A 21,291-nucleotide genomic window follows, 5' to 3' on the forward strand; every position below is an offset into this window, starting at 1 on the left:
GCAGGAAAGGATTTGGGGATTTGGTAGAGAGATCATTAAAATTATTACTTTAGTATTTGCAGGTGGTGACAAAATTTAATAAACTCTGTTGCGAAGCATAGCTAAATTGTGAGGTGGCATAAAAGTTCTATCTGGCCTTGGCGAGGCTGCATCTGGAATAGGGAGTTCAGTTTTGTTGCCTGTTTTACAAGAAAAATGAAAAAAATACTACTGAAGGAAGTCCAGTGAAGGGGTTAGTAAGCTCAAATCAACATTGAGGTTCACATAAAGTTTAAAACTTAGAAGCTAATATCAATTAAAATTTGGGCAGTACATTAAAACTCTGAACTTAGATAAATATTCCCAATCACAATTCTTATTTCAAAACTAAACAATACTGATTCACTATTTGCTAACTCAAATTGTCAAATGGGGGGGCCAGGACACAGCGGCGGAAGTGTCAGTTGTATTATTAGGGCCATCCAAATAGCAAATGGCATGTAGGGGAGGAGGCTGCCAATTAAGGAAGGTGGTTCTTCCATCCTGCTGGTCCAACCTATCAGAGTTTCCTCCTTGGGCTAAGGTGTCTCCAGTGGCCCTGGGAAAGCGGCCCTTAATTAGGTCTTCAATTATTCAAATCAGTCACTCACCTCAAGTCGAGGTGTCGCCACAGCTCCCTGGCATTTTACCAGTTCAACCACTTCCTGGGCATTAACTGCCGGGTTGGTAAAATCCTGGCCCATATTTTGGAAATTTGAAAACAATTTACTTTTGAATTGCTATAATCAGAATTTTAAAACAAGCATGATGGCTGTTGAAATAGAAAATGCTTCTTTAAAGAAATAACAGCAAACATTGTGTTGCTAACAGACCTCAAAGTTAAACTAATCTCTCAGTTCAGTAAACACAATGAACTGGATGCAATACGTGTGAATGATCAAGTGTTCCATATTCCAACTTTATTCGTGACATGTACAGCAGAGATGATTGAGATCAGGACGTGGAGAATTACCCTTCAGCATATAAATAATCCTTAGTTAACTCCCAGCCCTTCTGTCCAGATGGAAACTTAGACATTGACTATTTTATTTTGAATTAAGATAGCTTGAAAACTGGAGTCATTTTTCACCTCAATAGTCAGAATATTTTTTCCAAAAATATGGATTATTCCTAAAGTAAATAGAAATTTTAAAATTCTAGCTGTGCGAACTTTAAAGAAAGAAAATGGTGCACATCCAAGAGAAAATGCTGTTCAATGACCCTGCCCCCAACACCTCAGCTAGTTTGTCCATTACACAGCTGAGACATAAGAAACAAATCAGTACTGGGTTTGGTTCCTAATCTGCTGAGTTTAATCATTTCAACCAGAAGTGGCAGGAACACCAAATTGGTCTCTTTGACCTAATCACCATCTAATGGTCCCCATTAGAAGTGTTAGTGTATGGATATCAGGTGAATATTTCAGAGCTTGTTTGCACAGCTTCTCACAGTTGAATAGCCAGCCAATATCGTCAAGGTTCAAGTATTAAACAAATGCACTTGCATGCTACAGCAAGGCAATAGGTTCCCAAAGAATCAAATCCAAGCAATGATCTAATGTTCAAGATGAAAGAGAAGTTGGTAAGGAGAAGAAAACAAACAGTATAAAGGCTACTTGGATTCAAAATGTTTTGCAATCAAAAAGTATCCTTTTAGATGACAGCAATACAACTACAAGGAATGCAAACAATCTAGTCCATCTACTTCATTTTGCTATCAGCAAGAGAGTTCATTTCAGCATTTCCACACTTCAGCTCAAACACATATTGGAATTTTAAATCCATTTCACACCACATCTGTTGTTGATATCCAGACATATTCGAAGTAAGTCTGTGCTCCCTTATTTCCCTCAGATATACTAAGCTTCTTACAAGTCACTCCTCAGCAGGACATACGTGATAGGATCCTTACTAATCTTTTCATGCCAGTGTATCCTGATCAGCAATCCTTTGCCATTACAGGCAATGCCTTGCAGAAGAATTGGCCTAGCACATGTAGAGGTAAAATAATGGATTCCTTTTTCCAAGTCCCAAGTTTAAATTCCAAGCTTCAATGATATTTAACTTCATCTAGCCAGGGTGGATCATTTATGAAATTCAGTCTTGGTTGTTCATTCTGCTAGTTAAAATGCTGCATCATTTTCAAGCATCTAACTCTAGCTAAGGGAAAGTAGGAAGGAAAAAGATTGTTAAGCATCCTATCATGTACCATGAAATCACACCCCCTGCTCCATAGTCACCAAGCAAATAAAATCAGACATAGGAATCAGGTGATCAGTTTGTCCCATTGACTGAGGAAATGCTAACAGCGGCTGAAATAGGGTTACTGAAGCAGAAAACTTACAGTAGGTTCTTTTTCCAAATCAAGCAAAGCAGTAAAATAAGAAAAAATGTCATTTAAACTATGTTAAGTGATGAACAAATACTTTTTTAAAAACATTATCTCAGGATAAAACACTGCTTTCATGAAACACAAGTAAAATTTAGTATATTGTATAATTTGATAGGGACCACTGAAACCGTCAAAAGGGACAAAAATAAGTTTTGCTGAAGCACTTATTCTATAATGTGGTGCACTGGTAGCTGTGGGTGGGGGTGAGGTTGGAGGTTAGGGGTTAATCAGCATTCAGCCGCAACACAGGATCATCTTAAGACTCATAATTGTAACCGGTACTAAAGCACATCTAATGTTACTCCATTTCCTGTTGAAACCACAGCATACTCACGTACATTAATGTTTTATAAATACTTCTTTCACAGATGGTAATCATTTTGTCAGTTCGTTTACATTTTTGACACCCTGATTTATTGGCACTCCACTAAACAGCCCTATTAACCAGGTTACTTGCAATTATTAGATCTCTTTATGTAGTATGCAACCAAAAAGTCATGGTGGTCGCACAGCAAAATACTTTTTCTCCCACTTTCTAATTCCATCAAATATATGTGTAACTTATAGCCATCAAATTTTTACTAAAAATACTCAACATAAAATCAAGCCTTCAGGTAATATTCATTCAACAGTAAGCGTAATATAAAATTATTGATAAAAATGCAATGTTTATGCAACTGCATAAAATATACCTGAACATTATACGTATCTATTATATGATATTATAAGTAACATGGACATGTTTATCTATCAGTGCCAAATAAAATTCTGAGATTTTTGACGCAACTCTGAAAAATCCTGTTACACATTTTTCAGTCCCTTTATGTCGTATTGCAAGTCAGCAGGCTGGTCATGCATTAACAACTTTAGTTGGTGACTGGAGGGTTCTACAGCACAGGTGCATGACAGCAGAGTAATATTCAGTGATCAATTTTTAAATCAAGGAAAAAAAACACTGATAAAAGTAGAACCACGTTACATTCCCCTGGAACTTTAAACTGCAAAAGAAGATCTTAATGGGCCAATTTCTATCAGAAAACTACAATTGCCTTAAACCCCGGATGAGTAGCTAATTCATGGCCAATTTTCCGTTTTAAGGGATGCTCATTTTAGTATCAGTAGAGTCAACACAGAGAATGGAAAATTCTACCAAAGAAATGTTGTTGGGCTTTGACTGTATTTCCATGCAATTATGCTGATTTATTTCCACGAGACTTTTAACAGTTAAGATTTCCAAAACATTTACAAAGACAGAATTTCATTCTGATTATATCAGTCATTGAGATTGACTATTTAGTCTGGAAAGGATGCAATAAAATAGGATTGCATTTTTCAAACATTAATGAATATTTTCCTTTTACGAAGGGAGGATGAGAGCTGCAAACAGACTGAGAAATACATTGATATTTGGAGGGCTATAAGCCACATGAAGTAGTTTTATATGGGAAGGCATATCCAACAGCTGCAAAACATTGAAACATTCATTGTATCTCCTTTCATCCTATTCAAACAACATCTTTGTAGAGTTACTACAATTTTATAATGTTAGGCAGTTCTTGCAATCTGACCTAAGCTCATTTTTATCTGACCCCAATGTTTTCACATCATTAATAAAGAAAGAATCTAAACAGAGACTACATATATTGGTACAAGAAAAGTTTACATAGCTTCATTTAACCCTCTGAAATCTGCTGAAACAATTTGCTATTCTTCAAGCACACAGTAAAATGTACGGATATAAAGTAATACACATTTGTTGACCGGGGTCACGAGTCATTTGGTATAATCATACACCACTTACAACTGAAATTCGGTCTTAAGCAAAAGCAAAAAGCAGGTTGGTCCCATATTTTAAGACAACTATCTATTTGGACCATGCCAAAAAATTAAATATGGATTAAATGACAATATGTGGCAAGCTTACAGTGCATCATAGTTTACCAAAACACAAATTTATTCATCATGAGGAAGCTATGATCCACTTAACGTAACTCAATTGCCTTTACCTTGTCTAAAAGTTAATAGTCTATTCCATAAACTTAAAACTATAATTGCCTTAAACCCCAGCGCAAACATTTAAGGTAAACAAATCATTTAAGTTTTCATGGAAATTAAAACAATACACTTGAATATATAGTTGCAGTAGAATTAATTCACTTTTATTCCGCTTATCTGTGATTAGGATCATCAGACATTTATTGGGCTATTTCGCTGGTTTCAATTCAACTGAGAGCAGTTTCTGGTATTTTCTACATTTATTTGTTACAGCATCCATGACTCCAGTATTCCTCCCAACTCCCCCAACTCTCTGTTACTTGCTGAACTCACTGATTAACCTAAGTGTTACATTCTTTCTTTGTTTACCTAAAAGCTCTAGCTTTCACTTTCCAACCATCATCCTGGTAAAAGGAAAACATTTATGAAGTTTGAGAATTTGGCCAAACATTATTTAAAAGTGACCATGTGCAAATGCACAAATCGTCACATGGATTGTCACAGCATGCATCTGCTGAGACAAAACTACTTAGCTGTAATTTAGTGAAGTAATAAAAAGATAACTTACCAGTACAAAGGCAGTCTGACAATGCTCATTGGACAACTATCTTCCAAACTTCTCCAAATCCAAGATTACACAAGCACAGTCCAAGGTACACAAACAGTGCTTAAAATGTAATCCGTTTACCCACATCTAAACACACCTCACAATATAAAACAATCCATTGTTTTAAATGTTTGGTTTAATGTTGCATTGGAATTCAGAAATTCTATCTTTTCCTAAGCCACCAACTATTCTAGGGCTGTCCTACACAGAAAAGATAACCACAAACTTCTTTTCTCAACTACCAACAAATTCCTAAGCCTCTCTGCCTCCATGCCCACCTCTAACAAATGCAAGGACCTCATCGATTTAGTGAGAAGTACCCACTAGCATCTAATCTAATTCTGTGCTTGCATGCCTTGCCCCTTCCCAAACTATCCAGCTGGAATAGCTCCCCACATGTCTAAGGCCTTAAATCAATTCTTCTTGAAGTCTACATTAAGTAAAAAGCCCCAGTTCTTTTAGACTATTGTGGCAAGGGAGGGTCCTCAAACAAAGCATTAATCTAGTTTCCATTCTTTAAATCTTTCTTAGGGCTCTACATCAATATTAAAAGTGAGTGCAAGTTACTGTTGTTGTTCGAGACCAGAACTGGATACACAATTCTAGATGTGGATTTACCAAGGCCTTAGACAAATAACAGATTTAAATAGATTTAATTTAATTTTAGATTTAATTTTCCGCCAATATATCATAAGACCCTATTTGTTTTTACAATAACTTTAACACGCTAGCCATGCATTGTAAAAGCGCTGGCCATGCATTGTAAAAGCTATGTGCTTCTCACACTCGGCAGTTTTTAAACATGCAACTCTTGAAAGTGTATAATTAACATTTAAGTTCACCTAGTCAGAGTGGATCATTTACAAAATGATAAATATGCTCATAAAAATGAGGCTCTAGTCAAATGCATCAAACTATTTTATCCAAAGATACCTGCCAGATATAGAATCATTCCCCATACATCTAGCTCTGCTTGCATTCTCTTTTTCTCAAAAAAGATCCTTACACCTGCATATATCTTTGTATCATCCTCAAATCTGAAAACAGTTCCCCAAAGCCTTCGTCCAGATCACTAACTGCAGCAATTCTAATACTGATTCCTGTTGGAGTCCATTAGCTGACAGTCCCCATGCAAAATAACTACCATTACTAACTACTGTTAATAACTAGTTTTGTCATAAAATGTAAACTGTTTCCTTTTCCAACTGAACATGTGCCTGCCAATCCACATGGCTCGATTTTATTCAATATATTTTGGGTGATACCTTGTCAAAGGGTTTTTCAAGATCCAGGTGTTGAATATTGAATAGATTTTTAATTCACAACTTTGTAGCCTATACAAAAAATTCAACCAAGGGACAGGACCTTCTCCAGAAACCATGCTCAGATTCCCGAATAATCTCTTCCAACTGGTACTAAGTGCATCTTTAATGATCCCTTCTAGCAACAGTGTTAACAACCAAAGTCAAACTAATGGACTCGTAATTGCCTGGTTATAGCACTTAGTGCATTTTAAAACACTGGTAGGCTTGGCCTAAATGGCCAAGTGGTTATGGTACTGGGTTTGTAACCCCAAGATCAAGAGTTCAAATCTCACAATGGCAAACTATGAAACAATATAACTTCATCTGAAACAGATGGAAACGGGTTTACTCAAAAGAGTATCAAGAGTTCAAATCTCACAATGGCAAACTATGGAACAATGTGACTTCATCTGAAACAGATGGAAACAGGTTTGTACTCGAAAGAGTATCAAGAGTTCAAATCTCACAATGGCAAACTATGGAACAATGTGACTTCATCTGAAACAGATGGAAACAGGTTTATACTCGAAAGAGTATCAGGAGTTCAAATCTCACAATGGCAAACTATGAAACAATGTAACTTCATCTGAATAGGAACAGATGGAAACGTGTTTGTACTCAAAAGAGTTAAAACACTGGTGGCTCATGGGCTTCCCTCCAGTCTATGGGAACAATCCCGGCTCCCAATGATTAAGTAAATAGGAGGAAATGGCTCACCGAGCACAGAGTCCCCTTTTTAAAATATACACAGGTGAATGCACCCCTATCTTTTTTCCCCAATTTGCATCTACTTAGCATGTTTAATTAGAGCATCAATCTTATGCTGCATTACTGATAAACCCAGCATCATCTCGAGCACTGAAAACTAATACATTTAAAATTATTACCAAATCCTTGAAGTTAACTTGAATTTACTCTGAATGATGGCCCTACACATTCCTTAATGACTCCCTGAATTCGGACATAATTTAAAAAAGGGGCCTTGCTATTATCATGCCTTCTCACAATCCTTCTCTCCAGTGTTCCGTTGGCTGCTCTGAAGCAGCTTTTGTTGCCTTCAGTTGAGTTTGATACCTATCTTTGAGCATCTCAATTTTCTTTATATCTATAAAAATATTACTGCTGTGGGTTGATTGAGGTGGGGGGCTTCCCTACCTCTGACCCAGAAGCTCCGGGTTCAAGTCCCACTACGGAACTTGATGCCCATGGAAGGCGCATCCACGATGTGATCCAATAGGTTGATTGTCAACCTATAAATCCTTCAAATATGTCTATGGCAGGCGGTTAGAGCAGGCCAGTCTCCTGGTCAGCCAGAACCTGCAGAAGGCAACAGCAAACCACTGCACTACCTTGCCGAGCATAATCATAGGCCAACACATAGAAGTCCATGGTTGCCAACGCCCTCTTAGGGCATGGTACCTGAAGAGAGAAAGAGCCTGGTTGGTTTTTGGACATGGTCAGTTCACCAGTTTAATCTCATTTTACTTTGTGCCCCCCAACTCCAGAGATATAGGTGCCTCTGACATAGATCAAGAAAAATCGGATCGAAAGAGGTGGAAAAACAGAAACAAAATGTTTTGAAAAATTACATTTTAAATTTGACATTTTTAAAATCATCAATATCTATTATGGAATGAAATTCCAGACATGATTGCCAACTTTCAGGAACAGAATGGCTGATTGACAATAATTAACAATTATTACAATATGCTTGAAACAATAAACTTGACATTCTGTGGAGTGTTTAATTTGTATCTACTATGTAAATACATAAACTTCATAACATTTAAGGCATGTCAATGGTAAGGTAGACAGTGAAAAGCCATATTTGCAAAGTCAAAGGTGGAGCCTTGGCATGCTTGCTTGCAGGATGCTGGGGGTTGGAGAGTGGGGTGGTCACTCATTCAAAGGTACTCAAGGCACCCAGCTTCAGGAAGCGGGGACCCAATGAGAGCCAGCCCCCGCCCTTACTGTGGACCCACCTCCTTCATGACTCCCTGCTATCACTCACTTTTGCCTGGGTCCCTCCTCAGTCCTAGGCCTTGGGTGGGCGTCGTACCAGTGGTGGGCACTGCCTCCCCACTGGTGCAGCTGAATAGAGAAGAGCTAGCAGCTTCTGACTGGCCAGCAGCTCTTGATAGTCATGACTTCCATCCCCAGCAATGCACTGGGGGAGTGGGAAGGCCCAACATTGGCCTGCTGACTGCCTGAGTGGCACAAGATGCAAGATTTCAGGCTCTCCTGAAAGAAAAGGTGATAGAGGTCTTGAGAGCTCTCCAACCAATGGCCAAGTCCCCATCACTTTCACAAGGTTCTGCCCATGATGATTATACATGGTTAGTTTATTTTAGCAGCAGCCCCTGTCTGTATTCTTTCTTTTGTATAGGAAACGGCTACTAAATATTGGACCTGAGTTGCCAACCCTGTCTGATTGCCTGGAAGTCACCAATCTCCCGGCTCTGCTGCCAACAAAGCTTAGAAAGGTAATTTCAGTCGCTTAAGAACTAGAATTTTGGTTTCAGTTTTTTCTGAATGCTTTTTTTTATAAGTATAAATGATCTTTGTGATGTGGGCAGGGCTGTTGGAGGTAAGAGGTTTTTTCCAGATGATAGCTCCTGAAATGGAGAATTACTGATAATTCAACAAAGCTAACTGAAGATTTAGTGGAGGCCGGTTAATTCAGGTGGCTAGATGGTCAGTGTGTGGTCCAGAATAACGCCAACAGTGTTGGGATCGATTCCCATTCCAGCTGAGGTAAATTTGAGCCCTGGCTCAGATCACGGCATAAGCCATAGTTTGGGGACCCTCGAATAATCAAGGATGCTACCGGAGGAAGAATTACAGATTTAATTATAAAGAAGTCATCAATAAATGGGAAAACTATGAAACCTTTACTTAGTGCAGTGCACTGAAAGGTTTTAGATGTAATAAAATGTATGTTCCTAGAGGAGCAATGCAGCTGTGATAAAATCAACAACCAACTCAATGATGCAATTTTCTTACAGTGCATTGATTAACTGTATTACTTTAACAGTGTCGAATTTAAAACACAATTATGTTGTCCCTGTTTCAACATAAATTCTTCTTTGGAGTATTTATGGTCCAGCATACTATTCCCACACCCAGATGTGGACCTCAGGCTGTAAAGTTCACCCACCCTTATATTTAACCCATCAGGCATTGAGACTTCCATTTCCAGAAAATATCCAACTAATAGCTTTGAACATATGTGGCCTCCATACTGCCAAAATAATTTGCATACACAGAGACACAATTACACCTAGGCTAGGATTTTTTGGCCCCGCCGCAGTGTGTCTACCCCCGGCGGACACAGCGAGCCATCTAAATTTCCATTCAGTTCAGGGGGACCATTATATCTTGCTGCAGCACAATGGGGGCCATAAATCCTTGTCCTAATTTTTTCCCCAAAATTTCTGGCTGTAGTGAAGAGTGGACACACACTAGCATTCTCCATTTCTGCCACAAATGGGCCACAAGTAATCTTTGCAAATCAATCATGCAAATAAATTGCTAATACACTTTTTGTAATGAAAATCAGAAAATCCATTCTCACTTGAAACATGTAAACGTATCAACTTTCAAGAAGCACTGATTCTTTCAATACTCAAATATGTCGATTTTGTACTTCGATTCCAACTGTTGCTTGAAATTTATTTCTTCTCACCGTCCAAACTAATATGGGTCAGAGCAAGAATATAATTCTAGTATAGCTTTTAAATTTTATTATGAAAATGAGTAAATCCTGCAGTGTTTTTCCACCAATTTTCCAAATTTGATTGAAAGAAAAGCTGAAAACTCCATCCTAACAGAAATATTCATCTTTTGGGGATTGTCGAAAGATTGCACTGACCACTGTATACAGAAATCAAGAGTCAGACAAGAAACACGCTTTGTCAAGTTTGGTGAAAATCCTAAACGTTTTCAAGTCGGAGGGAGGGAGGGGAGAAAGAGAGGGAGTGAGAGAGAGAGACACAGAGGAAGAATTATGAACAATCCCTCCAAGACAGTTAAGTATCTACTTTGAAACATGTTTGTCATTGGATAAATCAGATTCTAAACATAATAAAATGAGGCAATATAACTGCCCTGAGCACGTGGGTTAGACAGGGACAGAAATAAATTAAAATGTAGGGCAGGGTCCTCTATCCATCAAATCAGAGACATTTAAGCACAGGAGTGAATTATCGTGCTGGTGCCACTGCTGTGTACTGCGATCTTATTTTCCTGCTCCATTCCCATACCTTTAACATTTTTCCTTCAACTCTTTATCTAATTGGTTCAAACAGTAATTGAATTATCTTCTACAGCCACGTGAGATTATGTATTTCATATACTAATAAACCAACGTGAAAATATTCCTTCCAACCTTCCCCTTGTCGATTCGAAGTTTCTACTCTCTCATGAGTGATTCACCAATTAGTTGAAATAATTTTTCACCATCTCTCAAAAGTGGCAATAAATACTTTATGGACCAGTGGGTCTTATCCTATCCATCTTATTTAGCAAATGAATCTTCTCATAATTTTGAAACCCTTACTTACAGTATCCCTCAACCTCCTCTGCTTCAGTAACATTTTTCAAGTCTGAGGCAAACTCCTTAGCTGGATATTGCCAATCTGGGAAACATTCATTATTCCAATTCTCTGCCTTCAATCCTTCAGCTTTTCCTTTATCCACAATACTGTTTTACCTTTAATACTGTGGATTTTAACCTCTTACAAATGTATTAAAAAAAAAATCACCAAATGTATCACATCATCTTTGTTCAGTAATTTTCTAAAAGCGTTCCATTAAATTAGTCAAGCATAATCTGGTCTCGAGAAATCTATGATTACAGTCCCTAATCAGTCCTTGCTTCCTCACTTCTTTTGGTCAATTTTTCCCACCAAGGGTGGCATGTTAAATGTTCCAGAATGAACATTTTTAATTTCAAACTCTTTCAGATTGTTTATGACATAGCTAGATGCAGATTGAAATAGCCCTGTTCTGCCCAGCAATGTTCCTCAGCTCCAACCCCATTAGAGTACCCCACAACATTCATTATGGCATTTTTCAATTCCCACATCTTGTAAATTTTCTGAATAAGATTACCAATTAGAGTCAAATTAAAGACAGTTTTGCTAGGTCAATGCCAATTAGGAGGTTTTCCTAGGCTGCTCAACCTCATTCCACAAAAGAGACTTTCAACCCATCATCTCGAATTACACTTCAGACGAAGTCCCAGAATTGAAATACCAATGTTCTTGACCCACTGTGATACGGAGTTCCCCCCAAGCCCTATCTTATGAAAGGGCTCACCAATATATTCCATACTATTGCCTCCAACACTTTTCTCACCAACAGTGATCCTAACCAGTTAACTGTTAACTCGTTCAAAGAGCCACCACAGGCATAATGAGCCAAATTGCCTTGTTGTGTGCTCTATGATTCTATGAAAATTCACTATCTTCAATCTTTTGATACAGCTTCCATTTCAAAAACATCTGGTTACATCTATTACCTCCCCACAAACTTATCAATTCAATTCTAATTCCAGTCAACCTTTAATGCAACTCTTTTCTTTCTTCATACACATTTCTTAACCATTCCTCCATATTTTCCTGCCATCCTCCTTCATAAATACAGTGGCATATATTTGTTAAGCATCCCCATCATTCTTTTACTTTCTGCTATCAGAACATCACCTTGGTTATCTATGAGCCCATCCCTTCTCGAACTATCTACCTGTTTTTCATGTGCCAAAATAAGTCTTAGTTTTTTTTTCCAAATTGACCACAAATTGCTCCAGGCCCTGCCCATCTCCCAGAGGGTTCTCAATTCATCAGCAAGAACTCAACAAATGGTAAAGAGGAAGGGGCAGGAAAATAAGCACAAAAAATGCATATGTTCAACCGCAGAAATGTATCTATTATGGTGCAATGTAATAGGTGAAATGGGCTATATTCAAATACATATTCAATATCAAGTTTAACACCTTCAAAAAAAGTTTTAATTTTGCATTTATTAACAATATGTGTATCATGATTCCACATCACAAGTTCTCAGCTAGCATTTGAAGTATGGCAGCTCGCTGTTCTTTGGCAGTGAGTGATTCTTTGACAACTTCAATGTGTTGTTTACAATTCTGATTGTACCATCCAGTACATCCAATCATGTAACAGAGATGATAGACAGCCTCTAAAAATGCAACAAAATGTGAACGGCAGAGGGAGGGAATCTTTCATTAGAATAATGTTGAATTACTATAATAGGGGGAAAAAGTGCTACCCACCTCAAGTGTTTACTCCAAATTAGTATCATGATTGTTTTTCCTTCCATGTAAAATTAGTTTTAAAACAAAATATTCTCAGTTCTGTTCCCTTGTAGAGTCTTGCACACTCACAATTCTATGTATTGATGTGAAGTGGTACAAACAACAGTAACCACATCTACTTTTTAAATTGACATCAATGTGCCAATATACTGCAAGGCGATTGCAAAGAGTATTATTTTATGTTCTCAGTCTCCACAGGTGTTCATTAGCTTTATAAGCATAAGCTTAGAGAGAAAAAAGTAGTTAGTCTCCCCATTTTCTGTTTCTGCTTGACTGGTGTCTACTAGAAACATCTTGAACAATACAGATGGCATCTAAGTCTAAGTGTCATCACAATTAAGAAGAGATGATATGCAGCACTGTGGGTTCATCCTCTGAACCTCATTGTTAATTATAAAATTCACTGAAATGCACCAAGTCTCAGTAAAGTTAGCTAGGAATTAACCACAAACTTTTTACACGCTGAAATTTCCTTCTAACAATCGAAGTAAATGTGAGTCCTGTAAGAGTGTCATGTCAGTAAAAGTTTCAGTTCGCTAAGAAAGCAATGCAGTGATTCATGGAACATAATTGTTTAAAGTAATTTAACGATATCTTTAATAATTTTTAAAAGGTTCTGGAAAATTAAGTCCTGGAAACTTTCTAGAGGGTGATTTCGTCACCACTTCAATGCCTACATTTTTTCCTTCTTTGAAAGATTTATCCATCACCTTCTCGTAACACCTTCCACGTTATTTGGCGAACACAAAACCATTTCATGCAGCACATAATAGCAGCATACCCACATATCTATAATAATAGAAATCTTGTATGAATGCACATTTCCTTTCAGCTTTTCCTACTATAAATTCTTATATCCATGTATAATGGAAACTATTGATCTATAATCCTACCACACCTAAGGATGCCATTTGGCCTTGATTCCCCTATGCAATTCTAATAGAGATTAACCACATATAAAAGTCATTGATTTACAGTTTTGACAAAATAATGGTCAGGGGTTATATCAAATTCACCTATCGAAAACTAAGTGCGAGTGTCCTTAGCTTACCTCTGTTTGAAGTATGGCAGCTCGCTGTTCTTTGGCAGTGAGTGATTCTTTGAGAACCTCAATGTGTTGTTTACAATCAGAATTCTGATTGTTCAATGTTTCAAGCTTGGTTTGTAAGGCAAGGAGTTCAGATTCCTTCTTGGACAAATCCTGTTTTAATTGATCAATCTGTAATTGAAATCAAACACACCATCATAAAAAAACTATGAAAAAGGCAATTTCTAAATTAAACAGCATTTCTCTAATGATATAACTTAAGTCAGTGTGACCCCTTCACCTACCAGTGTTACAGCTTATTCAATCCAATAGTCACTTGTTTTCATTATCTGACAAAGAAGCTAAAAAGAATATTTTCAAACGATCTGTAGTTTAATCTTTCAGCAAAGAGATTTAGCCAATGCTTCAGAAATTATACACAACATAGTTCAAAATTACTAAAGTACACAAGCATCCAGTACCTTGTTTATAAACCAAACCGCAGTAGGTTAATGAGAATTTTATTTTAAAATTGATTCATTTATCGGATGTGGGCATCGCTGGCTCAGTCAGCATTTATTGCCCATCTCCAATTGCCATCGAGAAGGTGATGGCAAGCTGCCTTTTTCAATCGCTGTAGTCCATGTGCTGTGGGTACACCCACAGTGCTGTTAGGGAGGGAGTTACAGGATTTGTCCCAGTGGCAATGAAGGAGCACTAACATATTTCCAAGTCAGGGTGGTGAGTGGCTTGGAGGGGAACTTCCAGGTGGTGGTGTTCCCATGTGTCTGCTGCGCTTGTCTTTCTAGGCGGTAGAGGTTGTGGGTTTGGAAGGTGCCGTCTAAGCAGCCTTGGTGAATTCCTGCAGTGGATCTTGTTGATGGTTCACACTGCTGCTACTGTGCGTCAAAGGTGCAGGGAGTGAATTTTTGTGGATGGGGTGCCAAACAAGTGGACTGCTTTGTCCTGGATGGTGCCAAGCTTCTTGAGTGTTGTGGGAGCTGCACTCATCTAGGCAAGTGGGGAGTATTCCATCACATTCCTGACTTGTGTCTTGTAGATGGTGGACAGGCTTTGGGGAGTCTGAAGGTGAATTACATGTCACAGGATTCCTAACCTCTGACCTGCTCTTGTAACCACAGTATTTATATGGATAGTCCAGTTCAGTTTCTGGTCAACGGTAATGCCCAGGCTGTTGACAGTGGGGATTCAGCGATGGTAATGAAATTGAATATCAAGGAGCAATGGTTAGATTCTCCCTTGTTGGAGATGGTCATTGGCTGGCACTTCGGTGGTGCGAATCTCAGTTGCCACTTGTCAGCCCAAACCTGGATATTGTCCCGGACATGCTGCATTTGCACATGGACTGCTTCAGTATCTGAGGAGTCGCAAATGGTGCTGAACATTGTGCAATCATCAGCGAACATCTCTACTTCTGACCTTAATGTGGAGGGAAGGTCATTGATGAAGCAGCTGAAGGTGGTTACGCCTAGGATACTACCCTGAGGAACTCCTGCAGTGATGTCCTGGAGCTGAGATGATTGACCTCCAACAACCACAAAAAAATGAGGCTTCTTTTGTGGTAGGTATGACTCCAACCAGTGGAGAGTTTTCCCCGATTCCCATTGACTCCAGTTTTGCTAGGGCTCCTAATGCCATACTCGGTCAAATACTGTCTTGATGTCAAGGGCAGTCACTCACCTCACCTCTGGAGTTCAGCTCTTTAGTCCAAGTTTGGACCAAGGCTGTAATGAGGTCAGGAGCTGAGTGGCCCTGGTGGAACCCAAACTGAGCACCAGTGAGCAGGTTATTGCTAAACAAGTGTCGCTTGATAGCACTGTCAATGACCCCTTCCATCACTTTACTGCTGAGGCAGTAATTGGCTAGGTTGGATTTGTCCTACTTTTTGTGGACAGGACATACCTGGGCAATTTTCCACATTGCTGGATAGATGCCAGAGTTGTACCTGCTTGGCTAGGGACGCAGCAAGTTCTGAAATACAAGTCTTCAGTACTATTGCCAGAATACTGTCAGGACCCAAAGCCTTTGCAGTATCCAGTGCCTTCAGCGGTTTCTCGATGTCACATGGGGTGAATCAAATTGGCTGAAGACTGGCATCTATGATGCTACAGAACTCCGGAGGAGACAGAGATGGATCATCCAAATTGGCACGTCTGACTAAAGATTGTTGTGAATGCTTCAGCCTTATCTTTTGCACTGATGCGCTAGGGTCCCCCATCATTGAGGATGGGGATAGTTGTGGAGCCTCCTCCTCCTCCAGTGAGCTGTTTAATTTAATGTGAGTATGTGGCAGGACTGCAGAGCTTAGATCTGACCCGTTGCTTGTGGAATCACTTAGTTCTGTCTACTACTTGCTGTTTACGCCAGTCGGCATGCAAGTAGTCCTGTGTTGTAGCTTCACCAGGTTGACACCTCATTTTTAGGTGTCTGGTGCTGCTCCTGGCATACCCTCCTGCACTCTTCATTAAACTAGGGTTGATCCCCGGGCTTGATGGTAATGGTAGAGTGGGGGATATGCCAGGCCATGAGGTTATAGATTGCGGTTGAGCACAATTCTGTTGCTGCTGATGGCCCACAGCATGGATCATGGATGCCCAGTTTTGAGCTAGATCTGTTCAAAATCTATCCCATTTAGCACAGTGGCAGTGCCACATGACATTATGAAGGGTATCCTCAATGTGAAGACAGGACTTTGTCCACAAGGACATAGCAATGGTCACTCCTACCAATACCATCATGGACAGACGCATCTGCAGCAGGCGGCTTAAGTATGTTTTTTCCTCTTGTTGGTTCCCTCAACACTTGCCGCAGACCCAATCTAGCAGCCAAGTCCCCAGCCAATCAGTTGTGATGCCATCGAGCCACTCTTGGTGATGGACATTGCAGTCCCCCACCAAGGATACATTCAGCACCCTTGCCATCCTCAGTGCTTCCTCCAAGAAGGAGCACTGATTCATGGTACGTGGTAATCAGCAGGAGAGTTTCCTTGCCCACGTCTGACCTGATGCCATGAGACTTCATGGAGTCTGGAGTCGATTTGAAGATTCCCAGGGCAACTCCCTCCCGCCTGTATACCACTGTGCCGCCACCCTGCTGGGTATGTCCTGCCAGTGGGACAGGACATATCCAGGGATGGTGATGATGTTGTCCGTGAGGTGTGTTTGATACAACTGAGTGGCTTGCCATTTCAGAGGGCATTTAAGAGTCAACCACACTGCTGTGGATCTGGAGTCAGGTAAGGGTGGTAGATTTCCTTCCCTAAAGGACATTAGTGAACCAAATGGGTTTTTACGACATTCGACAATGTTTTCATGGCCAAATTTTTATTGAATTCAAATTTCACTATCTGCCGTGGTGAGATTTGAACCCAGGTCCCCTGGTTCTCTGGATTACTAGTCCATTGACAATACCACTGTGTCAATGCCTCCCCAATCACTGTTAGCTCTTAAAGGTGCAGAAACAACGTGAATTTATTAATAAGTCACTACATTATATTTACAACAGTGGGCTTTAGTCAAATGGCATTAAGATCCAAACATACAACAACACTTACACAAATATACTGAACGCATTTAGTAAAAAAAAAATCAGGTACAGTATTTCCATACTTTGTTCTTAATACTGAAGCCAATGAAATTATAAGTGGCACCAAAGAAACATAGCAACCCATAGATAATGCCATAGTCCTTCTAATTTACCTCTGCCACCCTGGTAGCTGCATGATACAAAAGCACCAAATGTGTAACTTTTGGAGAAAACTCCACTTAAACAAATTATAGTCAAATGCTTTAAGTATTTTGAGTGGTCAAAAGATCTCAAGTTAGTGCTAGCAAACAAAACCCCTGTTCTTTTATTGAATTGGGAAAGATGATTAAAGACTCTGCTTTGAAACTGCTCATATCAAATAATTGGTTTTGAAGAAAATAGGAATGTATTTTTTGCTCATGTAAAAATTACAACAATGATCCCATTTCCATTGCAATTGCCAGTTGTAAATGATCAGCAAGACATTTCCAAGCCACTTGACTGAAATGTATATTTACAAACTAGACTCACCCAGACTGTATACTTCTAGAATCCCACTAGGGCAATTAGGGATGGGCAACAAGTGTTGGCCACGCCAATGACACTCTCATCCCATGAAAAAAAAAATGATGGCGCAAACTGCTTATTTCTGAGTCTAGGTGGCAGACAGTAATGCAAGTGAACTGAAAAGCTATAGTAAATGCAGGTCTGGAATCACAATATAGATTTAGTCAGGCAGCATTCAGTTCATAATACCAGACTGGAACTGTATATATTCTATTCAGCAGTTAAAATGTAAACATTTAGACAGTGTGGCAAGAGCTTCTGTACTGACTTGAAATCCTTGGGACCATTTATCACAATATATTAAAATCTACATCTTATTAAAAATCCTGCACAAAATGCTACTCTCAAACCTTACTTTCTGATATTGAAATTTTTGATTGTACTTCTGTGTTAACTTGTCCCATTTTTAACTGATGCACTGATGTTTACCATTCAATTTTGTTTTGTCAACTTTCACCATTCTGGTTCTTGATATACAAACTGACTCGCTCAAAATAGTTCTTCAAACAATTTTGACTATCATGTTATTCTCAGAAACTGGAATTTACAGGGTCGTGAACAAATTGAAAACATTCAAAAATTATGCATTCCACAATATGGCTGCATCAATCAACTAAATTTGCTTTTGGAACATAGCAGCAGAAGTAGGCCATTCAATCCATCAAGCCTGCTCCACCATTCATTCAATCAGACCATGGCTGATCATCTATTTCTTACACCATTTTTACCACTACCTCCATATCCCTTGATGTCATTAGTATTCAGCTTTTGCAACATTTAACTTGGGCACACCAGTTTCCAGGATCTATGGGCTCACCAGTTGGTGTGCAACAAATTCACTGGTTCTGTCACACTTGGGTCCCACACTGTCTTCTTGCTAAGACAATCTTCTAGTTTCTGCTGCTTGCTTGGTTTCACTCTGCCCACCTCTGCTGCTAAATTTAAAATACTTGCAACTCTATTTTCCTTGTTTGTTCCACTTGAAAAAACAAACTGGCCCACGTCCCACTTTTGTCCATCAAAGTTACTTCCTGGTCAAAAAAACTGCTCCGTTTTATAAATAAAAGCTGACAATTATGGCTTTCACAGAATAATGGGAAATGTTGTGGAATTCAAGCCTCAAAGGACCAGTAAAAAATCTCAGAATGCCATTTAATGAAAATGGAATTTGGCTTAATTAGTTACTGTAAATCAGTGGGACCAAAAGTGAACAAACACATGCACCCCATGGTTATAATCCTTGCAATTTCAAGCCCACAAAGTGTGAAACCACCTCCTCCAGCTATCCCTGCAGTCAGGTCAAGACCAAACCCTGAACTTATATTGAAATTTTAGTATTGCTGTGAAGCTGAACTATGTTGCAGCAATGCCTTTGTTAAAATATGAACACACCCAAACAAAAGCAACAAAAATAACTGCAAAAAGAGAAAAAAAAAGCCATGGTTTTCTGCCTTCCCAACTCTAAATGTTCCTTGCCTATTAAAATGAATAGGGTGGAAAACCCAGACTTTGAAATATGCAAGTAGAAAGCTTCAAATCGATTTTCAAAGGCAGTTACCGCAAACCAAAATAAGGAGCTAAGAGAAGCCATGGTAGAGTGAACACAAAATAATAAAATTTAAGATTAAACAGGAGGGTAGGAGAGAGATACAAAAACTTCTCAGTGTATACTGGTTAAGTCGGTCTTTCTATGAAACACTCAAAAATCAACTCATCATTGAACTCATTGCTGTTTGTTGGAGTTTGTGGCTCAGCACAATTGCTATTTCAAATACTTCAGGATCTGCAAAATGACCTGAGTTACAGCAGGTGTGAATTCAGAACAATCATTGCCTCCCCCCTGCCTCCCATAAACAATCAGAATTTTACCTGTGGATTTTCTCGAAAAAACTTGAGAACTTGAGAAACTGCAAAGCAAAAGTGCTAAAAAAAACCCTAAATCTCAGTGACTCAACCATACTAATGCATCCTGGAAAATTAGGATCCCTAGTACACTCAGGCTATAAAATGCAAATTCACCTGACAAAGTCAAAGTTTTGCATAAAAATATCACATCAGTCATTACTTTTTACAGGCGCTGAGACATTCAACTAGAAACCATACTGGAGGCATGTAAAACCACAACAGATGATTTAATGGATGAAATTAAACACAATTGTGGAGTAAACAACGTTTTCTGACATTAGAAATTTCAACTGCTGAGAACAGTAATGGGCAATTGGTGAAAAAAAAGATAATTTTAAGAACACAAATGGCCAACTTGTGAGTGACAAGTTTATCTTGGCATTTCCCATTAGAAATGCAACATCAGAATTTATGATGGTAAAAAGTGACACAAATAGTGTGACAAAGACATTACAACAGGAAACCAAGCAGTACAGACAGGATCTACACACAAATACAAGATCCATTAATATACTATAAATTCATACTTTTTATTTGCTCATGGGATGCCAGTGGCATTGACCAAGCCAGCACTTATTGCCCATCCCTAACTGCCCTTGAAGTGGTGATGAACCGCCTTGTCGAACTGCTGCAGTCCATGTGGTGTAGGTTCTCCCATCGAGCTGCTAGGTAGGGTGACCTGGGGTTCTGACTTAAGGACGATGGAGGAACAGTGATATTTTTCCAAATCAGGATAGTATGTGGCTAGGAAAAGAACCTTCATATGGCAGTGTACCCATGCACCTGGTGTCCTTGTGGCAGAGATTCCTGATTTTAGGAGGTGCTGTGAAGATGTCTTGGCAAGATGCTGCAGTTCGTCTTGTAGGTTATACACCTTGCAGTCATGTTGCGCTCATGGTGGAGGTAGTTAATGTTTGGGTGGTGGATGGGGTGCCAATGAAATAGATTGTTTTGTCCTGGATAGTGTCAGACTTCTTGGGTGTTGTTGGGGCTGCACTCATCCAGGCAAGTGGAGATTATTCCATCACATTCCTGACTTGTGCCTTGTAGATGCAGTGAAATCACGATGCGTCAAACTTGGATGACACAAAATTCCAGTTATGTCGAAGTCGTCAACTATTCCCACTGACAGAATAGCAAATCCCATAGAAGGATGCCTGTAATGAGCAGAAATTACAATCTGGCAACTCTGGATGAGCCAAATTTGTCTAATTTTGTCAAATGACTCTCTGGCCAGAGCAGAGTTAGACCACACAAATGCACAACATCATAGGGCACTGTGCAAACCATCATTTAACATAGAGATCACCCTGTGGAAGAACATGCAAAGCCTCGGAGTATGGCTAAATTTGTGAAAAAAGTAAATGTATTGACAATCGGAGAGAAGGTGAAGTTGATACATCAAGTGGAGAACCGTGGCATGAAGTGGAAAGCAGACACTGCGAAAGAGTGGGAGATTCCCCATCAGGTTTGCCCACCATTGTGAAGTTCAACAAGCAGGCACTCTCTCAGATTATCAAGACCATCAATAAGAAGCAAGGGTACAGTCTAACTGTTCAGAGGCCATGTTCTTGATGGGGAAGGTGTAGAAGATGGT

The 21,291-nt window shown here is 39.2% G+C and overlaps 1 protein-coding gene across 5 annotated transcripts in view; it reads right to left on the reverse strand.

Moving 5' to 3' along the window:
- LOC121280155 (ERC protein 2) overlaps positions 1 to 21,291 on the reverse strand; it is an 859,042-nt gene that overhangs the window by 611,339 nt on the left and 226,412 nt on the right. For all 5 annotated transcript variants that reach the window (XM_041191852.1, XM_041191854.1, XM_041191850.1 and 2 more), the window contains one exon: positions 13,701 to 13,868. In XM_041191852.1, the coding sequence (XP_041047786.1) occupies positions 13,701 to 13,868 (168 nt within the window). The remainder of the gene's footprint in view (positions 1 to 13,700; positions 13,869 to 21,291) is intronic.

The sequence above is a fragment of the Carcharodon carcharias genome, chromosome 7 (assembly GCF_017639515.1).
Source record: "Carcharodon carcharias isolate sCarCar2 chromosome 7, sCarCar2.pri, whole genome shotgun sequence".
In the NCBI taxonomy this organism is placed as follows: domain Eukaryota; kingdom Metazoa; phylum Chordata; class Chondrichthyes; order Lamniformes; family Lamnidae; genus Carcharodon; species Carcharodon carcharias.